The sequence below is a fragment of the Chlamydotis macqueenii genome, chromosome 4 (assembly GCF_036417535.1).
Source record: "Chlamydotis macqueenii isolate bChlMac1 chromosome 4, bChlMac1.mat, whole genome shotgun sequence".
Taxonomy (NCBI): Eukaryota; Metazoa; Chordata; class Aves; order Otidiformes; family Otididae; genus Chlamydotis; species Chlamydotis macqueenii.
In genome coordinates, this window is record NC_141559.1 from 71,794,509 (window position 1) to 71,820,240 (window position 25,732).

The 25,732-nt window shown below is 41.1% G+C and overlaps 1 protein-coding gene across 1 annotated transcript; it reads left to right on the forward strand.

The window, feature by feature from the left end:
* The first annotated feature begins 8,967 nt into the window (after positions 1–8,967).
* LOC147601020 (uncharacterized) lies at positions 8,968–16,999 on the forward strand. Its single transcript, XM_086746954.1, has 5 exons — positions 8,968–9,173; positions 11,056–11,385; positions 11,962–12,075; positions 13,139–13,272; positions 15,484–16,999. The coding sequence occupies exons 1-5, from the start codon at positions 9,119–9,121 to the stop codon at positions 15,601–15,603; spliced, it is 753 nt and encodes a 250-aa protein (XP_086603080.1). The 5' UTR covers positions 8,968–9,118; the 3' UTR covers positions 15,604–16,999.
* The last annotated feature ends 8,733 nt before the right edge of the window (positions 17,000–25,732 follow it).

The window sequence follows — 25,732 nt, forward strand, 5'->3', positions numbered from 1 at the left end:
CAGTGCAAGCATATTGAACATTTTCCTGCTTGCTGTGGTGGTTTTAAAGTGATTGCTTCTATAGTACTTCACTGTGGAGCACTAACAAAGTCATATTGGTTGTACAGTCTTGAATTGTCTTTCTATTTAGTGATGTGTTCTGGTTTTATTTAGTGAGGGGGAGTTGTGGTGACAGCTTCTGTAAGAAGCTGCTAGAAGTTTCCCCTTTGTCCAGTGGACTCGATTGGGCCTAGGGCGGACCCGCTGCTGGCCAGGGCCGAGCCAATTGGTAGCAGAATGTTCCCTGATAATGTGTCTGCAAATAACAGATTTAAGAAGGGGAAAAAACAGGATTGAAAAAAAAGAGAAGATATGAAGAAGCTAAGCAGAGGCAGAGAGGAGGAGACGCGAGCCTTGTGGGCTTTGTGGCCCTCACCCTCTGGCCTCCCGCCGGGCGGCTGACTGGGCCCAACTCAGCCCTGCCCGGCCACAGGAAGAGAAGAGAACCTGAGAGGCATCTGCCTGACCCGATTGTGAAGAATTTCTTGTGAGAGGAATGGCAGATGCCAAGGTCAGTGAAGAAGAAGGGGGAGGAGTAATGCTACTCCTGGCCGAGATTCCTCTGCAACCCATGGTGATGACCATGGTGGAGCAGGCTGTCCCCCAGCAGCCCATGAAGGCCCACAGAGGAGCAGAGATCCCCCTGCAGCCCATGGAGGAGCCCAGTGGGATATGTGGATGTGTGAAGGAGGCTGTGGCCCATGGGGCAGCCACTCTGGAGGGACTGCACCCCGTGGAAGAGATGACCCACATCGGAGCAGTTTTACAAAGGACTGTGGCCCGTGGGAGGGACCCCATGCTGGAGCAGGGGAGGAATGTGAGGAGTTCTTCCCCCAAGGAGAAAGGAGTGGCGTAAAGCAACAAGTGATGAACTGACCGTAACCCCCATTCCCTCTTCCCCTCTGTGCCACTTGGGCAAAGGAGGTAGAGATAATGTTAAGCTTGGGAAGAGGGAGGGGTGAGGAGAAGTTATCTTGTTCTCTTTCTCACTATCCTGCTTTGTTTTTAATAATAAACAAATAGTTTTCCCCAAGTCGAGTCTGTTTTGCCTGTAATGGTAACTTTAAGGATCTCTCCCTGTCCTTACCTCAAACCTCAAGCCTTTTTTCTTATATTATCTCTCCCTATTCCCTCAGAGAGTGAGGGGAGTGAGAGAGAGACTGCGTAGTCTGGTCCTGAGCAGGGCTAAGCTATGACATGGTGATCTCAAGAATCTTAACATTTTTATTGTCTGAGGAGATGATTCCAAATCACAGAATAGTGATTTGCCAAATGACATTCTGTTTCTACGTGCAAGGGGGTATACCTGTCATGTGTTTCAGCTACTGTGTCTTTTGGGCAACATCTGCAAAGTTTCTGCTTTGATGTAAACTGCAATTGAATGTACTGTTTGTATTCCTTTTCATTAATGATGAATTCTGCTTGTTGCAACACTGTACAAAACTGTATTTCTAACCAGTGAAATGTAGAACTAAAAGAGGAAATTTATAGATTTAAAAGAGGAAAATAGGTGCCTTTTCAGTCAATTAATAATTCCAGATACAGAATCATGCAAAAATTACATTTTACTGTAGTAATTTTTCCGATTTACTTCAGCTGTTCAGCAATAGTTTTCTGCATGTGGAGACACTGTTCAAGAATAAAGGAAATGGAGTGAAAAGGGATCTCCCAGAGTAGCTATCATGAAGTAGCTATGCTGGAAGAGCTGCGCTGGTGGTCAATTTTTCCGTGTAGACAGCCTGTGTATACTAACTGGTTGCATCTCGTTAAAATCACTGCAGAAACTGCCACATTCAGTTACTGGATGAAGGAAGATTGTTTCCTATTTTCTACTGGTTATTTTTCACACTTGGCTGTGAATATTTAGTGATATGCCAATCTAACTTGCCCTGCTGCAGTCAAAGCCATTTTCCTGCAACATTAAGCCCAAAGGGGAAGTATATAGCACTGTAAGTAGGGTGCAGTAAAGCATGATGGCAGCTATTTTTCATTTTGTTTTGAGTATGTATTCGGGAAGTGAAATGTGTTTGGCTAAGTAATTTTCCTTGCTTGTGCATCTTTTCTCATTCCCTGCGTGGTTATGCCATGTAGTATAATGGGTGTGCTGTGTAAGTTACACAGTGGTGTGATTACAATTAATATTTTTTTTTGCCTGCAATGGTATTAATACACGTGCTGTGTATCAGCAAGTCATGCTGGTAGATGATAAAAATTGAACTGTATCTTCAGTGGGCAAGTGCGTGGTCAATCTTGGCTAAGCAGTAAAGAATCCTGCAGCTGCCAGCTCAGAGCTGCTTTCCCAGAGATCAAGTTGAATTGTTTCTAGTAGGCTGTGTTAAAACAAATCCTAAAAAAGCCTTCTGTATGGAGGATACGATAAACAGGAATACCTCAATATCAGCTGATTTATCTGTTGGAGGTTTTTCTACTTCAATTTCTGGAGACTTTCTGATTTAAAAGAAAAAGGAAAAAACCCCACAGAATATTTTATCTGGAGTTCTTCCAATGCAATTGGCCAGCAGGGAATAATTTGCCAGAGTCAAATCTTGTATTGCACCAGAGGCATTCAAGACTGTGGTCTGTAAAAAGCATGGCATTCCTGCTAGAAGATGTTCGCTGCATATTTTATATGTTCTTTTTCCTGAGAAACCTCTGCCCAAGTGTTGTGGTTTTGTTTAGTGAGGGGGGGCCTAAGGTGGTAGCTTCTGTAGGAAACTGCTAGAAGTCGCTCCCCTTTGTTCAATGGACTCGGCCGGGCCTAGGGCGGACCCGCTGCTGGCCAAGGCCAGGACAATTGGCAGCAGAATGTTCCCTGATAACGCCTCTGCGATAACGTATTTAAGAAGGGGAAAACAGGAAAAAAAAAAGAGAAGATGTGAAGAAGCTGAGCGGGGGCAGAGGCGCAGAGGGGGAGGCGCAGGCCTCATGGGCCTTTCAGGCCTCACCCTCTGGCCTCTTGCCAGGCAGCCGACTGGGCCCGAATCGGTCCGGCCTGGCTGCAAGAATTGGAGAGGAGATGAGAAGTGAATAAGATGTAAAAAGGATCATGAGAGGCGTCTGCCAGCCTGTTGTGAGGAACGGCTGCAGACGCCAAGGTCAGTGAAGAAGGAGGGGGAGGAGTAATGCGGCTCCTGGCCAAGATTCCCCTGCAGCCTGTGGTGAAGACCATGGTGGAGCGGGTTGTCCCCCTGCAGCCCATGGAGGTCCACAGAGGAGCAGGGATCCACTTGGAGCCCATGAAGGACCCCGTACCGGGGGAGGTGGATGCCTGAAGGAGGCTGTGGCCCATGGAGGGCCCGCTGGGGCAGCAGTTCTGGAGAGACTGCACCCCATGGAAGAGATGACCCACGCCAGAGCAGTTTCACGAAGGACTGTGGCGTATGGGTGGGACCCCACAATGGAGCAGGGGAGGAATGTGAGGAGTTCTTCCCCCGACCATGAAGCAGCGGTGTGAAACAACGTGTGACGAACTGACTACAACCCCCATTCCCTTTTCCCCCGTGTGCTGCTCGGGGCGGGGAAGGTAGTAGAGATAATGTTAAGCTTGGGAAGAGGGAGGGGTGGGGGGAGGTTATCTTGTTCTCTGTCTCATTATCCTGCTGGTTTTAGTAATAAATGAACAGTTTTCCCCAAGTCGAGTCTGTTTTGCCCCAATGGTAACTTTAAGGATTTTCTCCCTGTCCTTATCTCAAACCTGGAGCAGTTTTTCTTATATTATCTCTCCCTATTCTCTTGGAGGGTGGGGGGAGTGAGAGAGAGACTGCGTAGTCTGGTCCCGATCGGGGCTGAACTACGACACCAAGCAAATGGAAGCCTGCAGGCATTCAAATCTCTGTAGAGAGATCCGTTTAGTAATCATCCTTTTTCTTCCCTCACATGTATCAAGATAGGAGAAATATCGTGGTGCTACATCAAGACTTGATAGCACTCAGGCCACTCAGTACTTAAATAGTACTTCAAACCATGCATCAGATGGGACACACAAATGAAAAGGATGGGTGTAATGTTATAGGCAGAGGAAAAAGTCACACATGCATGCAGTGTACTTGTGCTGTGGTAAGTAACATCTGTTTTCTATTTTGGTTGGGCTTAAGGAAGTAGCAATTATAGAGTGGGAGAGCTAGGAGGAGATAGCAGAGCACTAGGTGAAGTGTTGGAGAAGGAGAGAATGTGACAAGCAGTCAGAGTGCAACTGATGTAATTCTGAAATGCAGAATCTTCTGATAACAGCTTATTTTGTCCACAGCTCCTGGGTGCAGACCCTACAAGATGCTGCTGTTCTGGGTCTTGTGGCAGATCAGTTTATTTTGCTTGGAAAGCCAAATTATTTCATTCCATCATTCCATGTAATTTTGAGGAGTAGAAGCTTGAATATCCTCAAGAGCTGGTGGGGTCCTATTTGTATCCAGGGACAGAGAGGCTCTTAGTAAACCCTGTTTTACCACCTCTGTTTCCAGTCCCCACCATAATTTTTTTTTTGTTTTCTCTCTGTTGGCTCTAGGCTCTGCTGGCTGTAGCGTTCCTCAGCATCTGATATGGCCTGGGTTGCAAAAACACGAGCCTTGCTTACAAAGAAAGAAATTTCTTCCAGCCACGGAAGATGCCAGGTTTTGCCCCTGTTTGGCAAACACACGGTCAAGTTTTTTATATTCTACTTTTCTTCCCATTGTTGTGTTCTATCTCAAATACTTCTAGTTACATCCACGTTGATGAAATGCAGATATTAGTTATTTGGACTCAGAGAAAAAAAAAATTTTTGTTACCTTTTTTGCTTACTAGGAAAAGTTCATTCATAACATTTATTTTACATTAAGCCAAGTGCAAACCTAAATTCAAGCTAAAAAAAAATTAGTTCCTCTTTAATTTTTCATGTTTGACAAAGTTCTGCTGATGAAGGTATTAAAGCCAGTACCCTGACAATTTTTTTTCCATTGTGTAAGAATTACCTAGCTGCTCTTTTGAAAGGAAATGTTTGCAGATCACTTATTCAATCACTAGATCAGGTAAAAGAATCACTGTCACTCTTAAAAATAATTTCAAAATTAATTGTGTCATCCACAACTGGCATATTTGTTTTGACAGTCCATTTCCTACTGAGATATATTTTGTTATTCACAGTTGGAAAATAAATTAGGTTTATTTTTTTTTCTGTGCTAGTAAGTATGCTAAGAAAAGTCCTAGAGTTAATATCAAATTAAGGTTTTGGTGGTTTTGTTTGGGTCATAGCTGGATGTCCCGGTTTTGGCAGAGATGGAGTTAATTTTCCTCTCAGTAGCTGGTGTGTTTTGGATTTCCTGTGTGAAGAATGTCGATACATAAACTGATGTTAGCAGTTGTTGCTAATGAGACCAAGGACACTGTCTGGCTTTCCAGGTCTCACTAATGTGCAGGTGTGGAAAGCTGGGAGAGAGACAGAATAATTGACCCAAACTGGCCAAAGAGAGTATTCCATGCCATAAACATCATGCTCAGTATGTAAGTGGGGGTTGCCTGTGCTGATGGCATCTCTCTTGCTCACTGGCATCGCTCTTTCTACCTTGCTGGCTCCCTGTCGCTCCTTTGCTTGCTACTTGGTTTTGTTTCTGTGATTGCCGCTCAGGACAGGCTGTAGCGGTCATTGGGACATCGGGTGGTGAGAAAATAGTGCATTGTTCATTATTTATATTTTAGTATCCTTATATGTTGTTGTTATTATTGTTATTTTCCTTTGCTATTCTAGTAAACAATCTTCATCTCAACCCTGGAGTTTTCCTTTCTTCCCAATTCTCTCCCCCATCCCACTGGGGAGTGGGAGGATGAGCGAGAAACTGTGTGGTGACTCAGGCTAAACCACCACAGTCTTTTTGGCACCCAACGTAGGGCATGAAGGGGCCTCACTAGATCAGCAGGGAGATAGTCAGACTTTAATCTGAGGAGCCAAGTTTCAAGCCCCGTCAGTCCTGAAGAGTTGAGATAAGGACGGGTTTGAGCACAGGTTGCTGAAAACAGATTTGCTACAAGCATTCATTGTGTCAGTTTGGTCATCACTGGCCACAACATGGCCTCAAAATTAGTAATGTGTATGTGTCATACAGAGCACATAGAACGCCACTGGCTGTCACGAGAAGTTAGGAGGTCTGTTACGTTGAAGTTCGGTGGTTGTCCTCTGAGAAGCTGTGTGGTGATTAGGGCTAAACTACAAGAGTAGCAAATAACAAAACCCAAGCGATCATATGCTTTCCACCTTGTGTTTGAGTTGGAAGAGGGGGAGATTCATGAGTTAGGCACAACAAAAGCCAAATTTCCATTTTCACCAGGACTTTCTTTTGGCATACCTGCAACTTTCTGAAGTGTTTGTTATTATTTGAAGAAGATCTTGAAAAGGCAAATGTGAATTAAAACTTTTTTTTAAAAAGAATTTGATAATGTCTTTGACTTTGTACTTCAGAATTTTGTTTCAAGTATGAAAATTTCAGATCAAGTTTTCATAACAAATAAATGTAAATGATTTTTGCTCCATCTTCTTATTCCAGTGCAGCAGAATTTCAAACTAATTTTTAATACTTTGAGTTTCACACATATTCTCCTCAATGCTACTATGGTTTAATAAACCTTCCCAGCTGACAGTAACACCTCAAAATTGCTATTGTCTCATTATTACTTTGTTACAAACTCTCAAGCAAGTCTGACATGGGTAAGGAGGAGGGAGAGGGTTTAGATCCTCTTTAGGAGTTTCAAAGGTATTTTTCAGTTTGCTTCCACTGCTGTTCTTTGAACGCCATGGAGAAAAGTTTTGGGAAGATGGATTTGTGCAAAGCATCCAGAAGAGACTGGCTCTAACTGTCATTGCCTCTCCAAGAACCGGGTGCCTCTGTGCCAAGCAGCTGCTCTGCAGTCATGTCCAGCATGCCCGTGAGTACAGAATCCCAATTCATCGATTTCATTTCCAAGGTTAACTAAGATTAAGTTGAAGAAAGAAAAGAAAACTTTAAAGGATCTTTCCATTGTAGATGCTTTCCTGACCCACATAGTCATTTTGTGTGATGCACTTATCCTGGCAGCAAAGCTGGCTTAAGAAATTCTGTCACCATATTTCTCCACCCACTCGGTAATACTGTGATGAGCGTTTGTGGGGCTGTGTTGTAAAATGGTACAATGCAGTAACCTGGGCTAAAAATAAGCCTTCTTCCCCCAGTGCCTTTTTCTGTGTGCTGGTTCATTTTGATGCTTTGGATTAGAACCAAAGCATCTTTCAGAGTAAATATAAGCTGCTGTCAGCACTATTGAAAAAGCTTCACCCAGTCTCTAGCCAAAATGTTCTGCACACTGGAGCTGCCGGCTGTGTAACACAACAATAAATGCACAAATGTAGATGCTTAAATACAAGAGAAACTAGTTCCCTTGACTTTACACACGTATACTTCATATATTCAGCATCTTCAATCGGTAGTACCAAAGATAACATGAATGTCAATGCTAACAGAATGATTTAATATAATTAATAATATCCTTAAGTATAAATTATTTGTTTCAATATGTCCTCTCATTCACTTGAATGTAAAGGTATTTGTTATGTCCTCAGTAGCTCTAAAAGGTGGTAACTTAGTGAGCCGGTACCATCAGAAATGGGGACGACCTACAGCACTTTGTGCCATTTATCTTCGTTGTTGTCTCATTTTTAATTTTAGTTGGCAATCTAAAAACCACTGGAAACTACTTCTGTGAGGTGGATAGTGAGAAGCAGGTGAGCTGATGCATCATGCTTTTGCGTTGCTGACAAATGGGAGGGAACAGTGCTTTAGACTTTAAATGTGGCTGTGCCTTCATCACAGATTGCAATTCGGGTGTTCTGGACCACCTGCTCAGTGCTGCTAAACCTGATGTTAGTTCTAGGAAATTTGGTGGTTGACAGGTCCTTATCAAGTTATTAGTTTAACTGAATCGTGTTCTTAGCTTGAGGTTTTTCTTTGGTTTTGGTTGGTTTTTTGGTTTTTTTTTAAGACTTCTCTCATTGCAATTTTGATATTATCCAACTGAATGTGTTTGTGGGACAATTTTGTCTGGCCTAATACATTTGCATTTGAAACATCTGTCAAGGGAATAAAACTGGTAAGTTGAGAAAATGGAAGCAATGTTTTGTCTTCCACTTCTCTGGCCACACAATGTAAGTGATTCTGGGTTGCAGCCAAAAATCAGGACTGGATAACATTAAGCAGCATAGAGTTATCTATATTTAAATTTATTTTTTTTTTGACACTAGTATCATCAATGCCAATGCACCCGTAGAGGTACTAGTGAGATGCATTGCATACTCAGCATAATGTCCCAAATTGTTTTCCACTGATGTTGCAGGATGTTGGTGTCACTGCGAGTGCCATCTTTGAACTCAGCTTTCCCCCATTGCTTCTGCCAATGGAGCCGTTCCTACTGTTAAGGCAAAAGCAGGAAAGTACTCTTCACAGGAGGGAAGAATTTAGGCAAGATTTCAGCAAGATGACAGTGAAATGTGTGATAAGGAAAGAGAGGAGTAATACTTGGCGTCAGTGTAACCTATGTACAATCATTGTCTCTTTGGCTTTGGATAAGATTCATTAGGCTGTCTGGAAGAGGCTGCTGACAAGGCTGTGCGTAGCAGCTAAAGAAGTCTCATCTTCATAAAATGCCTTTAAATGGAGGATTGCAGATGTGCAATGGCAAATGTCATCCACTGTAAGTATGGAAAAGCATGGAATCATAGAATCATAGAATGGTTAGAGTTGGAAGGGACCTTCAAAGGTCATCTAGTCCAACCCCCCTGCAAGAAGCAGTTCTTTATGTCATATCGGAAGGTTAATCTAGTGTTGAAAGGTAACTAGTTAGGACACAATTTAAAATTAAAAGAAGAAATTTTCCGATTTCAGACAGGATGCCTGGGCTTTAAAATAGACACATCTATGATGGCAGTTTCAAAGAGTTAAGTGAAAATTTGGGTTGCACTTTGGTTTCTATCGTCCTTAATACATGAAGGAAGAGGAAGTTAAGCTACGAATCTGACATGCTTTCATTCGTCATTTTGCTGGTCTTTGACAAGACACCCTGATGCAAGTGCTAATAATCCTGCATGATGATCACAATTCCACTCAAACTTCTTTTAACAATGTGTTTTGGTTCCCTAGGTAAGTGGTGTTTATTTTCTTTGTTTTGTTTATAGTTAGTCACCTGTAATTCTTGAGCTGGATTTAAAAAAACTTCTCACAGTATATCCACCTGAAATAGACTTGTGTGTCAGACAAGTAGAATGCTAACTATATTTTTGTAATGCTGAAATCAAAATGTGTGGGGAATCAGAAAGCATTTTCATGAAGAGATTGTTGTAGAAAAAGTGTAGAGGGACAAATCATACGCTTCAACAGCCAAAATGACGTTAGGTTAATGCAAGCGTAATTTTTCTTAGACCTTCAGACTTGAATATTTATTGTGATAAACACTGAATGTAGAATTTTAAAATGTTGAGGAGATTTTGTTCTAGTTCACATAGGTACTGAAATACAAAGCAGATAAGGTTTCTTGTTTCTTATTCAATACAAATTGCACTGGATAATACTGAAAGTGTTCGGTATAAAATGGAATGAAAGAGAGGGAGAGCTTAAGCAAGGGCAAAAGGATTTTTTTCAGAGATATTTTTCAGAAAGAGAGTAAAGTTGCCAGATGGAACCATAGCACAGCCTATAGCACAACTGTATTTTAAATGGCAAAATAAATGAACAGAAAAACTGAAATTGGTGATCCATTCTTTGACACTTGAACAGTTGTCATTTACACGCTACATCAATTCTTTCTCTTATTTTTTCTTCTGTTTATATTGATCCTATACGGTCTGTATTGTTCTCCACAAGTTGTTGAGCGCTGCATTGTGGAAAAAATAGAGGTGCCTAACTCCTTTAGGTATGATGAATAGATGGCTTTTTCTAAGAGCAAAAGAAAAAAGTTAATCCCATTACTTACATGTTGCTGTGAAATGTGTCCGAGTTACAAACGTGATAAAATTTGCAAGAAAATCATGCAGTTTACTCTCATTATGAGTAGTTCTTCACTTTAATTTCCTTTTTTCTAGCATTTATACTATTATAGTTCTTCACAAAGCATGTGAAATTCATCAGTCTCATCAGCCATGGGCATAGATTTTATAGGATTGGCACTTCTGTGATGAGCATCAATGTCATTAGAGTAAGAAAAACGTTACATGATATCCACACAGTGGTTTCACTTCAGAAGAAAATATTTTGTACAATATTGCACAATATCTCACGTAGATCGCTTCGCATGTGGATGGTGAGTGATAAAGAGATTCAAAGCAGGAAACAGTAAAAAGTTTTATTTCCTCTGATACTGTCCCAGTCAGCCTTAGCTAAAAGCCAGGCAACAGACCTGATGAGATAACTGTGGTCTGCATGGCATATTGTGTACTTATTAAACTAAGGAGGGGAATTTGATGCTATAAACTACTTGTCAGCAAAAACTTAATGAAAGAAGTTTAAACAAAATTGAAGAACTCCCATCAAAAATGCTGTACATTTGTCACTAGTTAGAAGCAGTGCAGGACAAGAACTCCTACGTGGTGACAGAAATTGTGGTGAATTTTCCTTTCATCTTGATGAGTCTTTCACTATTCACTGATGAATCACTCTGAATGCCTCCTTTTGGTCATTCTTTATCTGGCAGATAAAGTTTTTAATATGCTTCAGACTCAACCGCTATTATCAAAGCTTTTTGTTGAAAATAAAAAACAAGTATATCAGTGACTGCACAGAAGATCATCATTTATTGCACACAAACAATGATGGAGGGCTTTAACACACCAGATTAAAAGTTTCATTTAGCCAGAAAGTAATTGTCATTGTTCAAGGGAGAAGTGGGTAATAACTGATCTTACAAATTAATCTCATTATGATTTTACAGTCTTAACATTATTTTAAATACTGTGATTGTAGACATTACAGCTGTAATGTCATCTCTTTGCTGCTTTAACTTTTAAATCTATGTGTATTTCTCCACTAGCTACAGATCCCAATAATATAACAGTCATCCAAATACCAACAAAAATACATCTGTCCGTTCGAGACGACACTGAAATTGCCTGTATTTGGGAAAAATCTATTGAGAGATATAGAGTAACCTGGTATCTTGTTAATAAAGAGAACATCACCAGAACTATATCATCAGAACTTTTCTATGTATCCAACGTCACCCAGGCAAGCAAGGATGTGCTAGTGATAAAATCTGCCAGTGTAAATGACACGGGATTTTACTACTGTGAGATAATTATTGAAATACCTTTCTGTAAGAAAGTATGTGGAAGTGGGACAGCAGTGATTGTTGAAGAGAAAGGTAAGCTAACACGAACATATATGTGCCATTTATCCTGTCTTCATAAAGATTCTTCAAGTTGAACTATTTAATACATTTCCTCCCTCTCCCACATCCCTCCCTCAATGCTGTGGATCTCAGGACAAATGAGACAAACACAGAGGGGACCTGAACTCTTGATGACAATTGACTTAAGCTCCCTGCCTTAATAGCCCCAGTGTAGTGTTTGTTTTCTTCTGTAAGAGTTTGCTAATAAGAATTATTAGTTGAGGTTTACAAAAAAAAAAAGCTGTACATCAGCTCTGTATTTCACAAAAGAACCAAACACAATTAAAGTATGAGCAGAAAAGACTCACACTAGACACTGGAGGGGAAAAAATTGTCAAACTGGAGAAGCCACAGGAGGGATTGATGTTACTGTTCATCAGGCACACATCCCTCAGGAATGGTAAAGTATAGACGGCCGTGCGCTTGGGTGGGGGGATGGACTGATTCACTCCTAAAGGCACTTTTAATTTTTTTTTTTTTTCCTATGGTGGTGGTGTTGTATCATATCTTGGAATAGCATGTAACTTTATTTAAAATATGTAATTGCAGAAGCTCACTCATTGAAAAAGAGAGATCTGTCAATATGGGCCATCATTCCTTTCTTAGTGGCAGTGGGAAGCTTGTGTCTTTACTACAAAAAGAAACAGCACTCAAAACTTTCTGGTAAGTGACAATATTTCCATTAATGCATGCTGTCTAAGTTAGATATTTGTTTTGAGATGGCTAGACAGATGCACGTAGAAGGCACCACTAAGAGGAATATCAGTGTATAACTTTTGCTTACCTGGTCCTGTTCTCCTAGGGATGCCTCAGGCTGAGAGGAGAGATCAGAGATGCTTCTGGTAGTTCAAGTGAGCATTCTTGTAGCCTTTTATCTTTCCAGGAAGAGTGATCACTTAAACTAAAGATCTTGGCCTGGCTAGGGTATTAAAGGACATAAATTCTGATCATTTCTTACCAGACTGGAAAAGTGAGGAGCCAAGTTAGCTCTGCATCATAGTCTTACTCCTGGAAGTGACGTCTGAAAGACCCAGCTGTGGGGACTTTGTTCTGAGCTATGTTGTTTGAGCTGTGATTTTTAAATTATTAATTTTCAGTTTTTGCAAAATCCTGAAATGAAGGATGGAAGAAGTCACAAGAAAAAAACAGTGAATGGCAAGGTTACAGGACAAGTGTAAACGCAGGGCATCTACGGGTGGTGGTACAGATCAGTGACATAGAACCAAGGCAGCCTCTTAAGTAACTGTAGCATGACTATTACATTTGCAATGCGAGGCTTACTCACCTTGTGAGCTGTCAGGGATATAGGTGGAATATCTGTGACTTGAGATGCAATTCAAATTGCCGACTAAAAAAGCAAGGGGAGAAGATTTAGACAAGTGAAGTCCCTAAGCTCCTGTTTCAGTCCCTGAAGTTGACATGGGCAATATATGAATTGACTCGTTGTAGGTGTCTACGTAAGGGTGAGCTGATCAGATCTCTTGATCAGTTTTCATGGCACAAACTCTATTGGCCAGCTGTTCATTGCATAAGGGGTGTTCAGAAACCTGATGGTAGTTGATTTCATCTGCAAGCTGCCCACTGCTCTAGTGCCTACCATCAAGACTGGCCACACAAGGGCTCTGCACTCGTCATTTCAGAGCTTTATAGAGCTCTGGTAAAGTAGCAGTGTGACCCTGAAAGTGGACAGTAAGAAGGCGGTGACTGTAATTTGGTTTTTGCTAAGGTTCTGCACAACTTCCTGTGTTGATAGGAAGGCATCAGGAGGAGCAGATGCTCGAAGTTGCAGAACTTCATGGGAGAAATGAATCCACCAACGAAGCAGCTGAGGAAAACTCATCATGCAATTCTGCTGAATGGGTGAGTGCGCTGAACAGAAAGCACACAGCAAGCTGTTGTTCCTAGGACAGCATCCTACTACACATTTAAAAAGTTTAAAGCAAAAAAAAACCCTGTTCTCTTGCAAGAGACAACACTCAGAAATAAGAAAAAAAGATATTTCTGTAGTAGGAAAGTATTGGATTCTGTTGTTATATTTAATGACACTCTAAAATTGCCTGGAGAAGAGGACAGCAAAAAGTGGAGAATATCAATGTAGAGACTGAGTGAAAGAAGTGTAGAAGAAGTAAAAAATGGCAATAAAGTCCCTTTAAATATAATTGTATACCAAGCTCAAGGGGCTTGGACCATCTTCAGCTCACAGGGCCATTAGAGCAGGCAACACTTGCTGAGAGCAGGTAGCAGATTTCAGGCAAGCTCCTGTTTCCAGGCAGTTATTCATCTTTTGATTACATTAAAACATAAAGTGGGCAAGGAAAAGAAGCCCTAATTTAACTTTTGCATAGGCAGGTGCAACTTCCATGACAATCAACCGAACAGGCTTGGATGAACCACACAGAAGTGATGCAAAATGCTAAAGCCTGTGGTCACAAGTGCAGTTATTGAGCTTACAGATTCCTGCATTCTCCTGTTAGAGAACCTGGCTTCAGTCTTGATTTGGTCATACTGGTACTGAAATCAGGGTGAGAGAGAATATCAGGACGCAGGTAGTAAAACAGCAATATCTATCTTTTATTGTGTAATAGTCATCGTTGTGAAAAAAGAAAATGTATAGCTGGGAAAATTCATTCCCTGCAATATGTAGATTCCCACTGAAGCTAAGAGACTTGCTTTTACAGGAGAGGTCGTAGTAGAAAATTTTAAAAATACACAGCATGAGATGATCTGGTCATGGTAATAAAGTATTGTAATTACTGTTATAAAAGGATAACTCTTCTACTTGTTAGTGTTTAATGAAGACATAAAAAAATGAGGTTGAGGATGAGAAAGCAAGCATCAGAGGTGGTGCAGAGGGAAGAGTTCATTAGGAGCCATAACTGCTCAGGGTTTGTATGGACAAGACGACTCATCCAGAGGATGCGTGAATACAATTATAAAAGGTCTTCTGTTGTTGCTTTATAATTTAGCAGCTATTAGCCAGTGACGTGTCATGATATAGGTTCAGTGTTCTCTTTCAGGTAACAAACCTTTTTGCTATTTTAATGAAAGCAGAAAGAGTGATTTCGTAGTGGTATCATTTTAAATGTTAAAGCATAATTGGATCTTATCAATCATTCAAGAGATCCAGTAGATTAGTAAAGCCAGTACATATGATGTGCATTTCAAACAAATTAAGCCAGTAGCGATGACCAAAGATTATGGTGTGTCTGGAGATGCACTCATTGCCTTTCAGTTGTGCTGCAGAACATGATCAGTTTACTTTTATTTTTTTTTCCTGTTCATGCAAAGTAAGTCTCTTAAAAGTTCACACACTCCTGAGGGGCTCTGGTTGTGCAAAAATGCACAGAAGCATGATCCAGATTAGTTGGCCCTACCTACCATGCCTTCTGTTTCACATTCAGCCAACAGGTACCTCTCGCTGTTCTGAACACTGTTCATTAAAAGAAAAATAGTAAACCCCCATCATAAAGTATAAGTGTAAAGACAAAACGCCACCACTTCATGACTTCCACCTTTTTATTGGTTTAAGCTGTGTCAGATTGAGAATTTTATTTGACCTGTCTTTGTGCACATTTCAGGCAGATCTTTAATTCTCAGGTTTTGCTAAAGGACTTACCTGAAGATCCCAAATCCTACACGTGCTTACAAAATACAAACAGGGTGATTTTTGCACAGTCCAGAATAACATCTGAATACCGCAGCAGTTTGCTAGTTTACTGCATCAAAAGAGTATTCATCTAGAAGGAACAATGTGATAAATCTTTTTGGAAATATTTGAGTTAAATAAGGGGATAAAAAAGCTTTGCCATTTCAGATTTCACAGAACCTGGTTTACACTGGAAGTTGAGATCTTTGGTATTCTAAATAAGTACTTTGTGCCTGCTACCTAATTAACTAAGAGAGTTGAATCTAAACATAGGAAGACTTTGCCTTTAATGTTAGTACTGGGACAGTCTTTCTCTCTGAAATTATAACTCCCTGGCCCGTGTTTCTCTCTGTTCCCTCGGGCTGTGCTAGATGCTATGTCTTGGGTAAAAGTTATTTTGACTGGAGTTTTCTTTGCTTTTTAAGGCTGTGTCTACACTTTATGAATCACTTGATTATTTTTTGCATGAATCAAGAGGAAAATATGACAAATTCTCTATGGCTATTGTATCCAATGCAGCAGATGAGCAAACCCCACAAATCTAGGGCAACTGAAAAAGTCTAGAACAAGAGTTCTAGAACAAGAGAAAAGGATCTGCCATCTAGTTTGACATTCAGAACTAAAAGGACAACATTATAAACAAAATATGGCTAAATAACTATGAAACTGAAACCAACATGATAATTTGCTACTGAAGGATGGAGTACGCGTGTCAGCGGGACAATATACAAGAAAAAAGGTTGGTTCCAAGCAGTCTTTGAATATTTTGTCACTAACAAAACACTGTAAGGAGACTGTGAATTTGGAGGGTATGTAATTTTAGAAGACTGTCTTCAACTCTTCATCCCGTGTCCAGAAATAACAAAGGATGTATAATCTTACTTTGAAAAATCTCCTGGACTGAACAACATTCTCCAACAAAAGCATTACTTCAGGCAGACCATGTATAAATAGCAGAAGAGAGAGGAAAAAATGCACATGGTGGTAATAATTTGACCAAATAGACAGTATTTCATGTAGGACGTGATATTTTGAAACTATTATCAGTGCTGACCGTGTCATTGCAACAGTGGTAAGTCAGAAAGGATTATATTCCTGTGGAAAGGGACTGCTAGTGTTAATTCATTCACACATTATGAAAAGTCTTCCAGAGAAAGGAGTCACCTACACACACTGAAATACAAGATTTAAATGAAGCTATGTATAATATTATTATGTGTAATCATTGTCTAACTGGAGGGTGGGTGCTTGGAGATGGGAGTGTTAACACTTGTTCCACTTTTGACAGCTCTAAAACTTTAAATACATCACTGAAGAAATAAATCAAAACTGAAAGTGTAAGTAAAACCTGGCTTCCAAGGTCTGAACAGAGGTGAATATTAACAGCAAAGCTAATGGCAGTTGTCCAAGGACTGCTGAATACTAAGAGCAGACGTCTGAAATGTGAACGTATTTATGTACCAGGGTTATTTCATCTTCTGTTAAAGTTTTTTCAGAGCTTAGCTAGAGGCTTGGTCATCTTGCCAGCAAAGCAGGGAGAAATGACTTCACTGCTCGAGAAGTGTGTTACAGCTTGTACCTGGGCCTTGCAGGAGACGCAGCCTCGCATTGCCAGAGCACTTAAAAACAGTTTGCGTAGTCTAAATGGGTCACATGCTGGGTCCCTTTGAGTCTCACAAACGGGACTCTGGATTTCCACAAACCCTGTAACTTTGTCCCCTGCACAAGAAAGTTGTAATCAGTAAAAGGGGTGGTGACCTTCAGGCCAGCTCCCTGATCGAGGAAGTGCTCTAAGTGGGTGCAGTAAATGTTGGTCTTTCCATATATTGCTGGTTACTTCTCTACGTAAGCACAACAAGGAGAGAGAGTATTCAGGGAATTGTTAAAGGAAAACCACTAAATGAAGAGCTTACCACCAAGCCATAGTTTAATAGTCTCCAAATCATATTACAACACTAACTAATAAATTGTTGACTAAATGTGGCTCCTACCAGCAAAGAATGCTGACATGTTAACAGCTGCTCATATTTTGTATACTAACATGATAATTTCCAACATCTGGCAGCTGAAGACTACACCAAATTTAGCATGAACTTGTTTTATCTCTGGCTGACTGTGGCTACGAGCCAGCAGAGTATATTCAGAGCTCCCCCTGGTTGTCTTAGTCAGCAAGAGTTTGACACCTATGCATCACGTGTATCATTTCTGCTTCTGTACCACTTGGGAAGCAAGAAACCCCGATGAGGATTTTCCAGGGCAGGCAGACTTCTGCTTTTTCTTCTTCATGGTTATTTTGATAGCTTTGAAACAAAACAGAGCTCTGTAATTAACCTCAGGACATATTCTAGACTCCAGTATGATCTCAGTTTCATCTGTTAATGTTTAGCTGTTCAGTATATAATGAAGCCCATCTCCCTAATAACAGAACTTGAAGAGAATCCTGAGCCTTTGCTTCTAGGCAGTTTTGGTGGTTATTCCCTCTTGAGCAGGCTGCTCCAAAGTGATGGTTCTATTCCAGTTTAATTTGAGGTTCAAAGTCCTGTGTTAAGCACAGGCTAAAACAGGTAAATTTAAGAGCAAGACTGGCACAATATATTCTAAAGCCTTGTATGTGTTCTGCTATGCTTTTAATGTCTCATCAATGTTTTTGGCTTAGTCATAGTCCTACAAACGAGGCTCCCTCTCAGTTTCTGTCATGCTCATGACCCTGGTTTGGAGAGCTAGTCAGCTTGAGACAACAGCCCTGAACTGTCTCTCTTCCTGCTCCGTTGCACAATCACCCAAGGACTTGCAGCTTATTTAATCTACCTAGCACGTAGGCAGCTGGTCTTAACAACTGGGTACAGATTATTTCAGTCTGACTTGAACCACGCATTTTTCCCAAGCCCTGGGTTGGCGTTCTTTCCTCTCATAGTACCTGTGGAAGCAGAGTAGGGAGCAGGTATTCCTGGCTCCATTACACCAAGGATCCTTGGGAGCAGGCAGGATGATGAGGCACCCCAACCAATGTATTGGCAAAATAATCATGTTTGTGTGTGATGCTATGACTGATATTCCTGTGCCTGATAACGGTGCTGGAGAACAGCAATGACGTTAACTAGGTTGACTAAAATTAGTTTGAAACCTGATTTTATCTAAAGTGGTTTCTCTGTACTGCTGACATCAAGAACCACTGCAAAACTGCCACTGTTCTCAAAAACTCTGCAGCTGCAGCCTATGCTTAAATTGACTTCAGGATGTCTTCATTCAACTAGTTAAGAACACTCCCAGTTTAAAAACACGCCTCCGTTAGGCAGGTGCAAATCTGGATACTGGCTAAATCTATAGAGAAAGTCTGATCTATGCAAACAGGAAGAGTTTTGTTTGAATTGTAATTCTTGCCCAGTTCCTAGCGTTGCTTGGGAAATAAAAGCTGAAGTCAATACTTTGTCTGAGCTAAGATGTTTTTACCTGCTTCTGGATTGAGAGCAGCCCTGAGGAGAAGGACTTGGGAGTGCTGGTGGATGAGAAGCTTAACATGAGCAGGCAATGCGCCCTTGCGGCCCAGAAGGCCAACCGCATCCTGGGCTGCATCAAGAGAAGCGTGGCCAGCAGGTCGAGGGAGGTGATTCTCCCCCTCTACTCTGCCCTGGTGAGACCCCACCTGGAGTACTGTGTCCAGTTCTGGAGCCCCCAGCACAAGACGGACATAGACCAGTTGGAGAGGGTCCAGAGGAGGGCCACGAAGATGATAAAAGGGCTGGAGCACCTCTCTTATGAGGACAGGCTGAGAGAGTTGGGGCTGTTCAGCCTGGAGAAGAGGAGGCTCCGGGGAGACCTGATAGCGGTCTTCCAGTACCTCAAGGGGGCCTACAAGAAAGATGGGGAGAGGCTGTTTAGTAGGGCCTGTTGTGATAGGACGAGAGGTAATGGTTTTAAAATAGAGGGGGGTAGATTTAGATTAGAAATTAGGAAAAATTTTTTTACGATGCGAGTTATAGAACACTGGAACAGGTTGCCCAGAAAGGTGGTGGAGGCCCCATCCCTGGAAACGTTCAAGGCCAGGCTGGATGAGGCTCTGAGCAACCTGATCTAGTCAGGGATGTCCCTGCTACTTGCAGGGGGGTTGGACTAGATGACCTTTGAAGGTCCCTTCCAACCCTAACCATTCTGTGCTTCTGTGATTAACCAATTCTCTGACCAAGAGAAAGGACAGATGATCATCTTTGAATGCTTCTCATTTTCGACACAATATGAAATACTGAGATGGGAGGAAGGATTTTTATGAACTACTACATTCTAGTAAGAAGGCTTTGGCTAAGTTGCTGTCGTCTGGTGCTGGGTGCTGGTGGATTTTGTTGGCTGATAGGATGTGACAACAATTAATTCCTTGTCCTTTTTCCAGAGCAGAGGCAGTTGGCAAGACTCAGCAACATCTTATACAGCCAGCGCTGCTCTCATCAAAGTTAATTCACAACTTTGTCTCAGGAAGTATCCAACTCCACAGGGGTAGTGGAGTGTAAAAAGGATAAGGCAGAGGGGGAGTCAGCACAGCACCTGTGTTAAGTATTATTAGTGGACTAAAGACAGACAGAGAGGGGTTAGAGACATAACTAGACAATGTAAGAGTTTAAAATAATAACAAGAAATAAGATCTGTCAGCACATCTGCTCTGAAAGGCTCTATGTTCTGTTACCTGCTGATGCGCTTGTCTTGTCCTAAACTCGAACGACCGGCTCCGCGAGCCAGGAATGCCCGATCTGTACATTGCCTGGCCCAATGCAATTGCGGTCTGTGGTCAGGGCTTCTGATACTGCTGTGGAAACAAATCATGAAAGCAAGTAATAGATATTGCTCCCTTTTTTACTTTATAGCTTTTAATTCTGGAGAGAGGAAAAAACCTGTAAGCATCTCTAATGAAGACAGCAGAAAAAGGTCAGATAGTAAGGTGACAGACACTTCAAAAATACCACTGGGATGATTGAGTTTGCTCAGATAGAATAACTCTGCTTCCTCAGTTTAGCAGCTGCACAATATTACAATTTGCCCTTCAAAGTTTCTTTTTAAATGCAGACTAACCTTAACCTAAAAACTCTAGATCTAATCTAAACAGGGACGGCTGTCGAGCAAGAAAGGAAATGGAAAGAGCAGCTGCCATTTAATTCAAGCTCTGCGGGGGGAAAAATGAGCTGATTCTACCTCTGGGTGGAAAGAATAACAACTGGTTTCTCATCTCACCTTCAGATCTGCAGTGTGGTAGCAAAGTTAGGTGAGCGGTGGGCCTGGGCGCTGAGCATGGGGACCTCAGACAGACACAGGCCATTTTTGAGCTACCATAACTAGTAATTGTCATACCAACGGCAGCTCTATTAAATACACCCAGTAGACAGTCCATCCAGATAGATTTAAGCACATTTAAAAGCTACATTTTGGCCAGAATAATTCAACTTGTGTATTTATACCCATGACCACATTTCCTCAACACACTCGAGCATTGTCTGGCTTTAGTTGAGACTCTGTTCATGGTTGGGTTCCCCCCACCAAGTGAAGAACTCTTCCAGTTCTGAGCAGATCATTTTTTATTTCCCTGTTTGTCGAAGGCCTTCTCATTTTTCTGATAACTGAAACCTGAAGTTCAACTGTGCTACAAAAGTGTGCTCTGGTTCCTGTTTCCCACCCCACCTTTTGGTGTTTCTGAGCCCGGCGTGCTCATTTGCTGCCCCATTAACAATGACAGAACGATGTCAGTGTTTGCCTTCTGAAAAAGCCCTGTTTGTTCTCACCAGTTGCGTTACGCCCCGTGGTTACTCTCTGGAAACCAAAAGCAGCCAGCTCTGTGCAATGTGTGTGCCTGGGGAGCTTCCACTCGGTTAGAGTGCCTTGTAAATCTTCCTGACAGTGTACATGGATACCACCTCACTTTACACACAGTTCTGTGATAGCAGGTCAGCCCTTCTCATTTCTTCAACACATGCGCAAATTAATATTTTTAAATGAAAAAAAAAATTTACAGGGAATGCAAAGATGCAAAGGTTTTTCCTTGATGTGTTGCCTGCATGGACACTCAACACGAGGTAACTTTCGCTTAGGGATTCCTTCCCTCTGAGAAAATGTTTTTGTACAATACAGGAAAGAGTTTTTCTTAGTTCATGAGAGCTTAATGTGGCCAAAATATTCCTCTTTGCATTTAAACTCTTTTCAAAGCTTTCTTGGAATTGACTCAGCAGTTCTTGCATGTCTTTGCCTCTCTCTGACAAATAGGAGCTTCCTTTAAAAGGTTCACTCAGGCTGTTTTAAAGCTTACAAAACAACCATCCTCTTTTGCAGCTTGTTTCCTTTTCTGTTTTCCTTTTTAATTTTATCTTTTTTTCCTCTTTTCTTTTTTTCTCTTTTTTCTCTTTTCTCTTTTCTTTTCCCTTTTCTTTTTTCTCTTTTCTTTCCTCTTTTCTTTTTTCTTTTCTTTTTCTCTCTTTTCTTTTTTCTTTTTTCTTTTTTCTTTTTTTTCTTCTTTGTCTTCTTTTTCTTTGAATTTTTTGCCTATTCTTTCTGACCATGCCATAGAGCATTGCTATGCTCACCACAGCTCAGCATGATAGGCTTATATCCAAGTAGGATTTTATAAGTGTTAAGGTAGAACAAATGACAGTTGGACTGCTTGTGTGAGACTGGCTGAGGAATCACGGTACATAGCAATCATGACTACAGCACTTGAGTGGACAATATTCAGTTACCTTAGGGTGTAACCTCTCTGTCATTACAAAAAAAAAAAAAATTAGAAGCTTTAATATCATGAACCTTAAAACTGAAGTATAAAAAACACTGTAAAAATAGCATCCAGGAAATCATTAAATCAAGGATTGAAAATTAGACAGAAGTATTTACCCTGCAAATACTAATTTATTGGCCGTAATATATTCATGGATTTTACAGGCTAATGTGGTATGTCTAGTGCACTAATAAATTTGTTTGAGCAGAGTCAATATACAATGAGGAAAGTATGTTTCCCGTGGTACGGCTTTGCCAGACAACAGTGTTATTACCCCAAATCTCAACTCAGAAACTCACACAGCCAGTTACTTGACCTTGGTCTTCTCCATTTTACCTGCTTTTAAACTTCACTTAAACAGTATATGAGCTTATTTAATTGCATTTGTGAAATATGTAAAATAATGAAAACCTGTACACATATAGTTAACAGAACCTATACGATGTGTCACTGAACATCCGTTGGGCTTGTACAAATTCCTCTTCTGCCTATACCTCATCCATGCCTGTTCAGTCTAATCTTTCTTTTTTGCAAAACAATGTAGTAACTGCATCATTTAATCACTAGACGTAAATAAATTTACCATGCATTGCAGAAATGAAATGACCTTTAAAACCTGTTAACCAGACTTGGCACAAGTCTTCAGAAGCAGTGCAAAGGAAACCCTTGCTCTTTAGTAAATAAAGTGTGTTGACACTCTAAGTTCAACAGACAATCCAGGACAGTGGAAAATTTGAGGTTTTTTGATAATTTTATCTCGGTGTGAAACATGCAATGCTTGTTTATGGTTCAGATGTTATCGTCTTCCTAGAAGAAAAATAAAGAGCTTTTCGTACCACTGCCAAGATACAACTTAAGAAAAATAGTGAATTCATCATTTCGGGTTGTGTTTTCTTCCTCCCTTGCCTCTTTCATTGAGACACATAACAGATTTGTGGAAATTCTCCAAAAAGACCTTCTCATGTAACTTCCTGCACCTTTTGGAATAAGCGTTATGGGATAATAAGGGATGATAAGTTTAACATTTCAGCTCTCCCATTTCAGCTTTTCAGCTGGCTGGGACATCAATGGCTCTTCAGAGTACAGCTGATAAATGTATTTATTCAGACTTTTTCAAAACAGATGCTGCTGCAAAGAGTATAGGATAAAATTTATTCTCTAAGAGAAAATGAGCACAAGGTCACACAAATCTGATGTAAGCCTGAACATCTGGCCAAACGCCATAAAACTTTAGTATATCTGAATGGGTTTTGAAAATTACGTGTGTGACAATCCACGCTTGTATCACATAAATAATTTAAACTTTTGGCCCAAGTCAGGAACAGCAAGACCTAATTCTGTATAGGCCCTGGGTAAATACTCATCCAAGCTGTTGCCAATACCATTCTTTGAAGAAAGAAACCTGAAAGAAGCAAATAATGGATATTGTTTACTTTAAAAGAATAATTTGAAATATAAACAAGCCCAGTGGGGAGCTGGACAGATGGGTTGGCATCAGAATGCTGCTTGCTCTCCTGTGTGTGCCTCCTATTTGTACTCTGCTTTGTGTTTGCAAACAGCTGTAATAAACTGTGCCTTGTGCACAGAATCGGTATTTTTAATGAAACATGAACTGTTAGAAAATATTTAAACAATAAAAAGTGTGAATTGAAAAGTCTGAGCAGTACTGATGTCTGTGTACATGCGTGAATACAAATATGACACATTAAAAAAAAGAAAAAAGCCAACCAGGCAGTGCTACCATGGTGACCGTTCAGTTTGTAGAAATTCAAGCCCTGTGGTTTATTTTGTGTTTTAGCACTTTTGAGTGGTTTTCTCAAAAACTGTGTATCAACTTTTTTCGCAGAGTAAAATGCGTCAGGAATGAGAACACCTTTGCTGCCAGGTTACGTAGCAAAGGTGTGGACATACTGACACGCTGTGGACCGAAGCTGATGATCTCCCCCTCTGCCTTTTCGGGGCACTTTTTTTCTTTCTCCTGTAAAACTAGCACCAATGCTCATGATTAAAAGTCATGAGAATGCATGAAGTAAACGTTTTATTTTGTTAGGTTTTCCTTTAGAGGGAGGAATTTATTTTTCTTTAATAGCCATGTTTAATATTCATGTTGCAGATATATGTCAGAAAAGGACAACGAAAAGTTCCTGGCACTTGACACACTAGCGACTGCCACTGTGTGCATGCAAACATGGTGCTCATAGCTAACAAGGGCCAGTTGTTTGCTCTCTTCTGAAGGAACCTCACAGGTTTCAATGTACACTTGAATGTAAAAACTTCCAACATTGCTTAAAACCCTTACCACTTAATACAAATCAGTTGCAACTATGTCATGAGATTGAAGTCACAGTTCTCATGAACTGCTTGAATAAAGCATGCAGCCTGAGATGTTGCTGTGATTTTCTGGGACATGCAAAATCCCTTGGTGGAGAATGTAAGATGGAAAATCGTGGGGTTTTTGTTTCAGAAAGGTACTAGATTTCCATGTACTTGTGATGTGTAGTCTTGCTCTGAAATGTTGTGGATGTTACAGGACAGGTTTTGCCTGGGGAACTATAGATGTCTGGGAGAAAGGAGTTTAAATGTTAAAATTTTTCTCAATTAAAAACCCCTTTTTGCTAACTTGTCTATAGCATAACATGAGTGGGAACTTAGCTTCAGGCATGCAGAGATATGTCCAAAGACATCCAAATTCAGGTTTAATTTTGGGAATCCATAACCAGAGTCTTCTGTTGGCCAGAAATTTTGCCTTGTTCAAAACTCAGTGTAGCTGTAGCTCATCAGCTCATCAGCTGAGCGAACACTGCCCATGTACCGCGCAGCTCCCAGTGCAGGCCTTCAAACAGCTCTGTTGAGTGTAGTTGTGGGTCCAGTGTGTTTGGCATTTTAATGATGGTTTTCAAGCGAATCACAATGTTCATCAGAAGCCACAGAGGACCACAGGACTTCAAATTAACCTTTTGTTTTCGGTACAGTCTATTTTATTGCAAGGTTTGACACTGCATGGGGTAAATAACAAGTTATTTCACTGCAGATCAAGATGGATTTTGATACCAGCTGTTTGCTCAAGTATCAGATTTATTCCTTCAGATATCCCCATCTAAGCAAGTTCTGCAAGGCTCCCTTTACCGGCCCTGGAGAGATGTTGGTTACTTCTATACTGAAAGAGCGGTCAGGCACTGAAATAGGCTGCCCAAGGAAGTGGTGGAGTCACCATCCCTGGAGGTGTTCACAGAATGTGTAGATATGGCACTTCAGGACATGGTTTAGTAGGCATGGTGGTGTTAGGTTGATGGTTGGACTTGATGATCTTGGAGGTCTCTTCCAATCTTAAGATTCTATAATTCTATGATTGGTTCATCAGACCTGGTTCAGACATCCACTCTGGCCTGAGTGCAAGCCCAGGGGGACCAAGTTAGCTGTGTGCATCACAGACCTCTACTTTTGATCTGGTGAATCCCCCTCCAAGGTGTGTGCTGGTGAGCCATCTGGTCTGCAACAAGATCCTCTCCATGGAAGAGAGGGCAGTCTGTGTCTGCTCTTGGCTCTGCGCAGGCAGCACTTCGTAGAGTCCCTAACTGTGGTAGGGAAGGAGAAGTGAGATGTTCCTCTTCCTCCTGAGCAGGCCAGTGTATACTCTGCCGAAGCTGGGCTATCAACCTTCTGCTCAGATGGGTATATTTGAAGGAACAAATCTGATTCTTGTGCAAACAGCCAGTATGAAAATCTGATTTTCGTTTGTTAGTCACACTGTGTATCTTGAAGGAGAGGCTGGTTTCTACTGGTGAGGAACTGGTTGTACCAGCCACACCAGCATGATAAAGTTTGAGTTTTGAATAGCTGTTAGCACAGAGGTGTGTATGTCAAGCAGTGCTCAATACGGATGTTTGCTAAGGGACAACTGTCCCTCTGGTGTGCCACCATTGATTGGA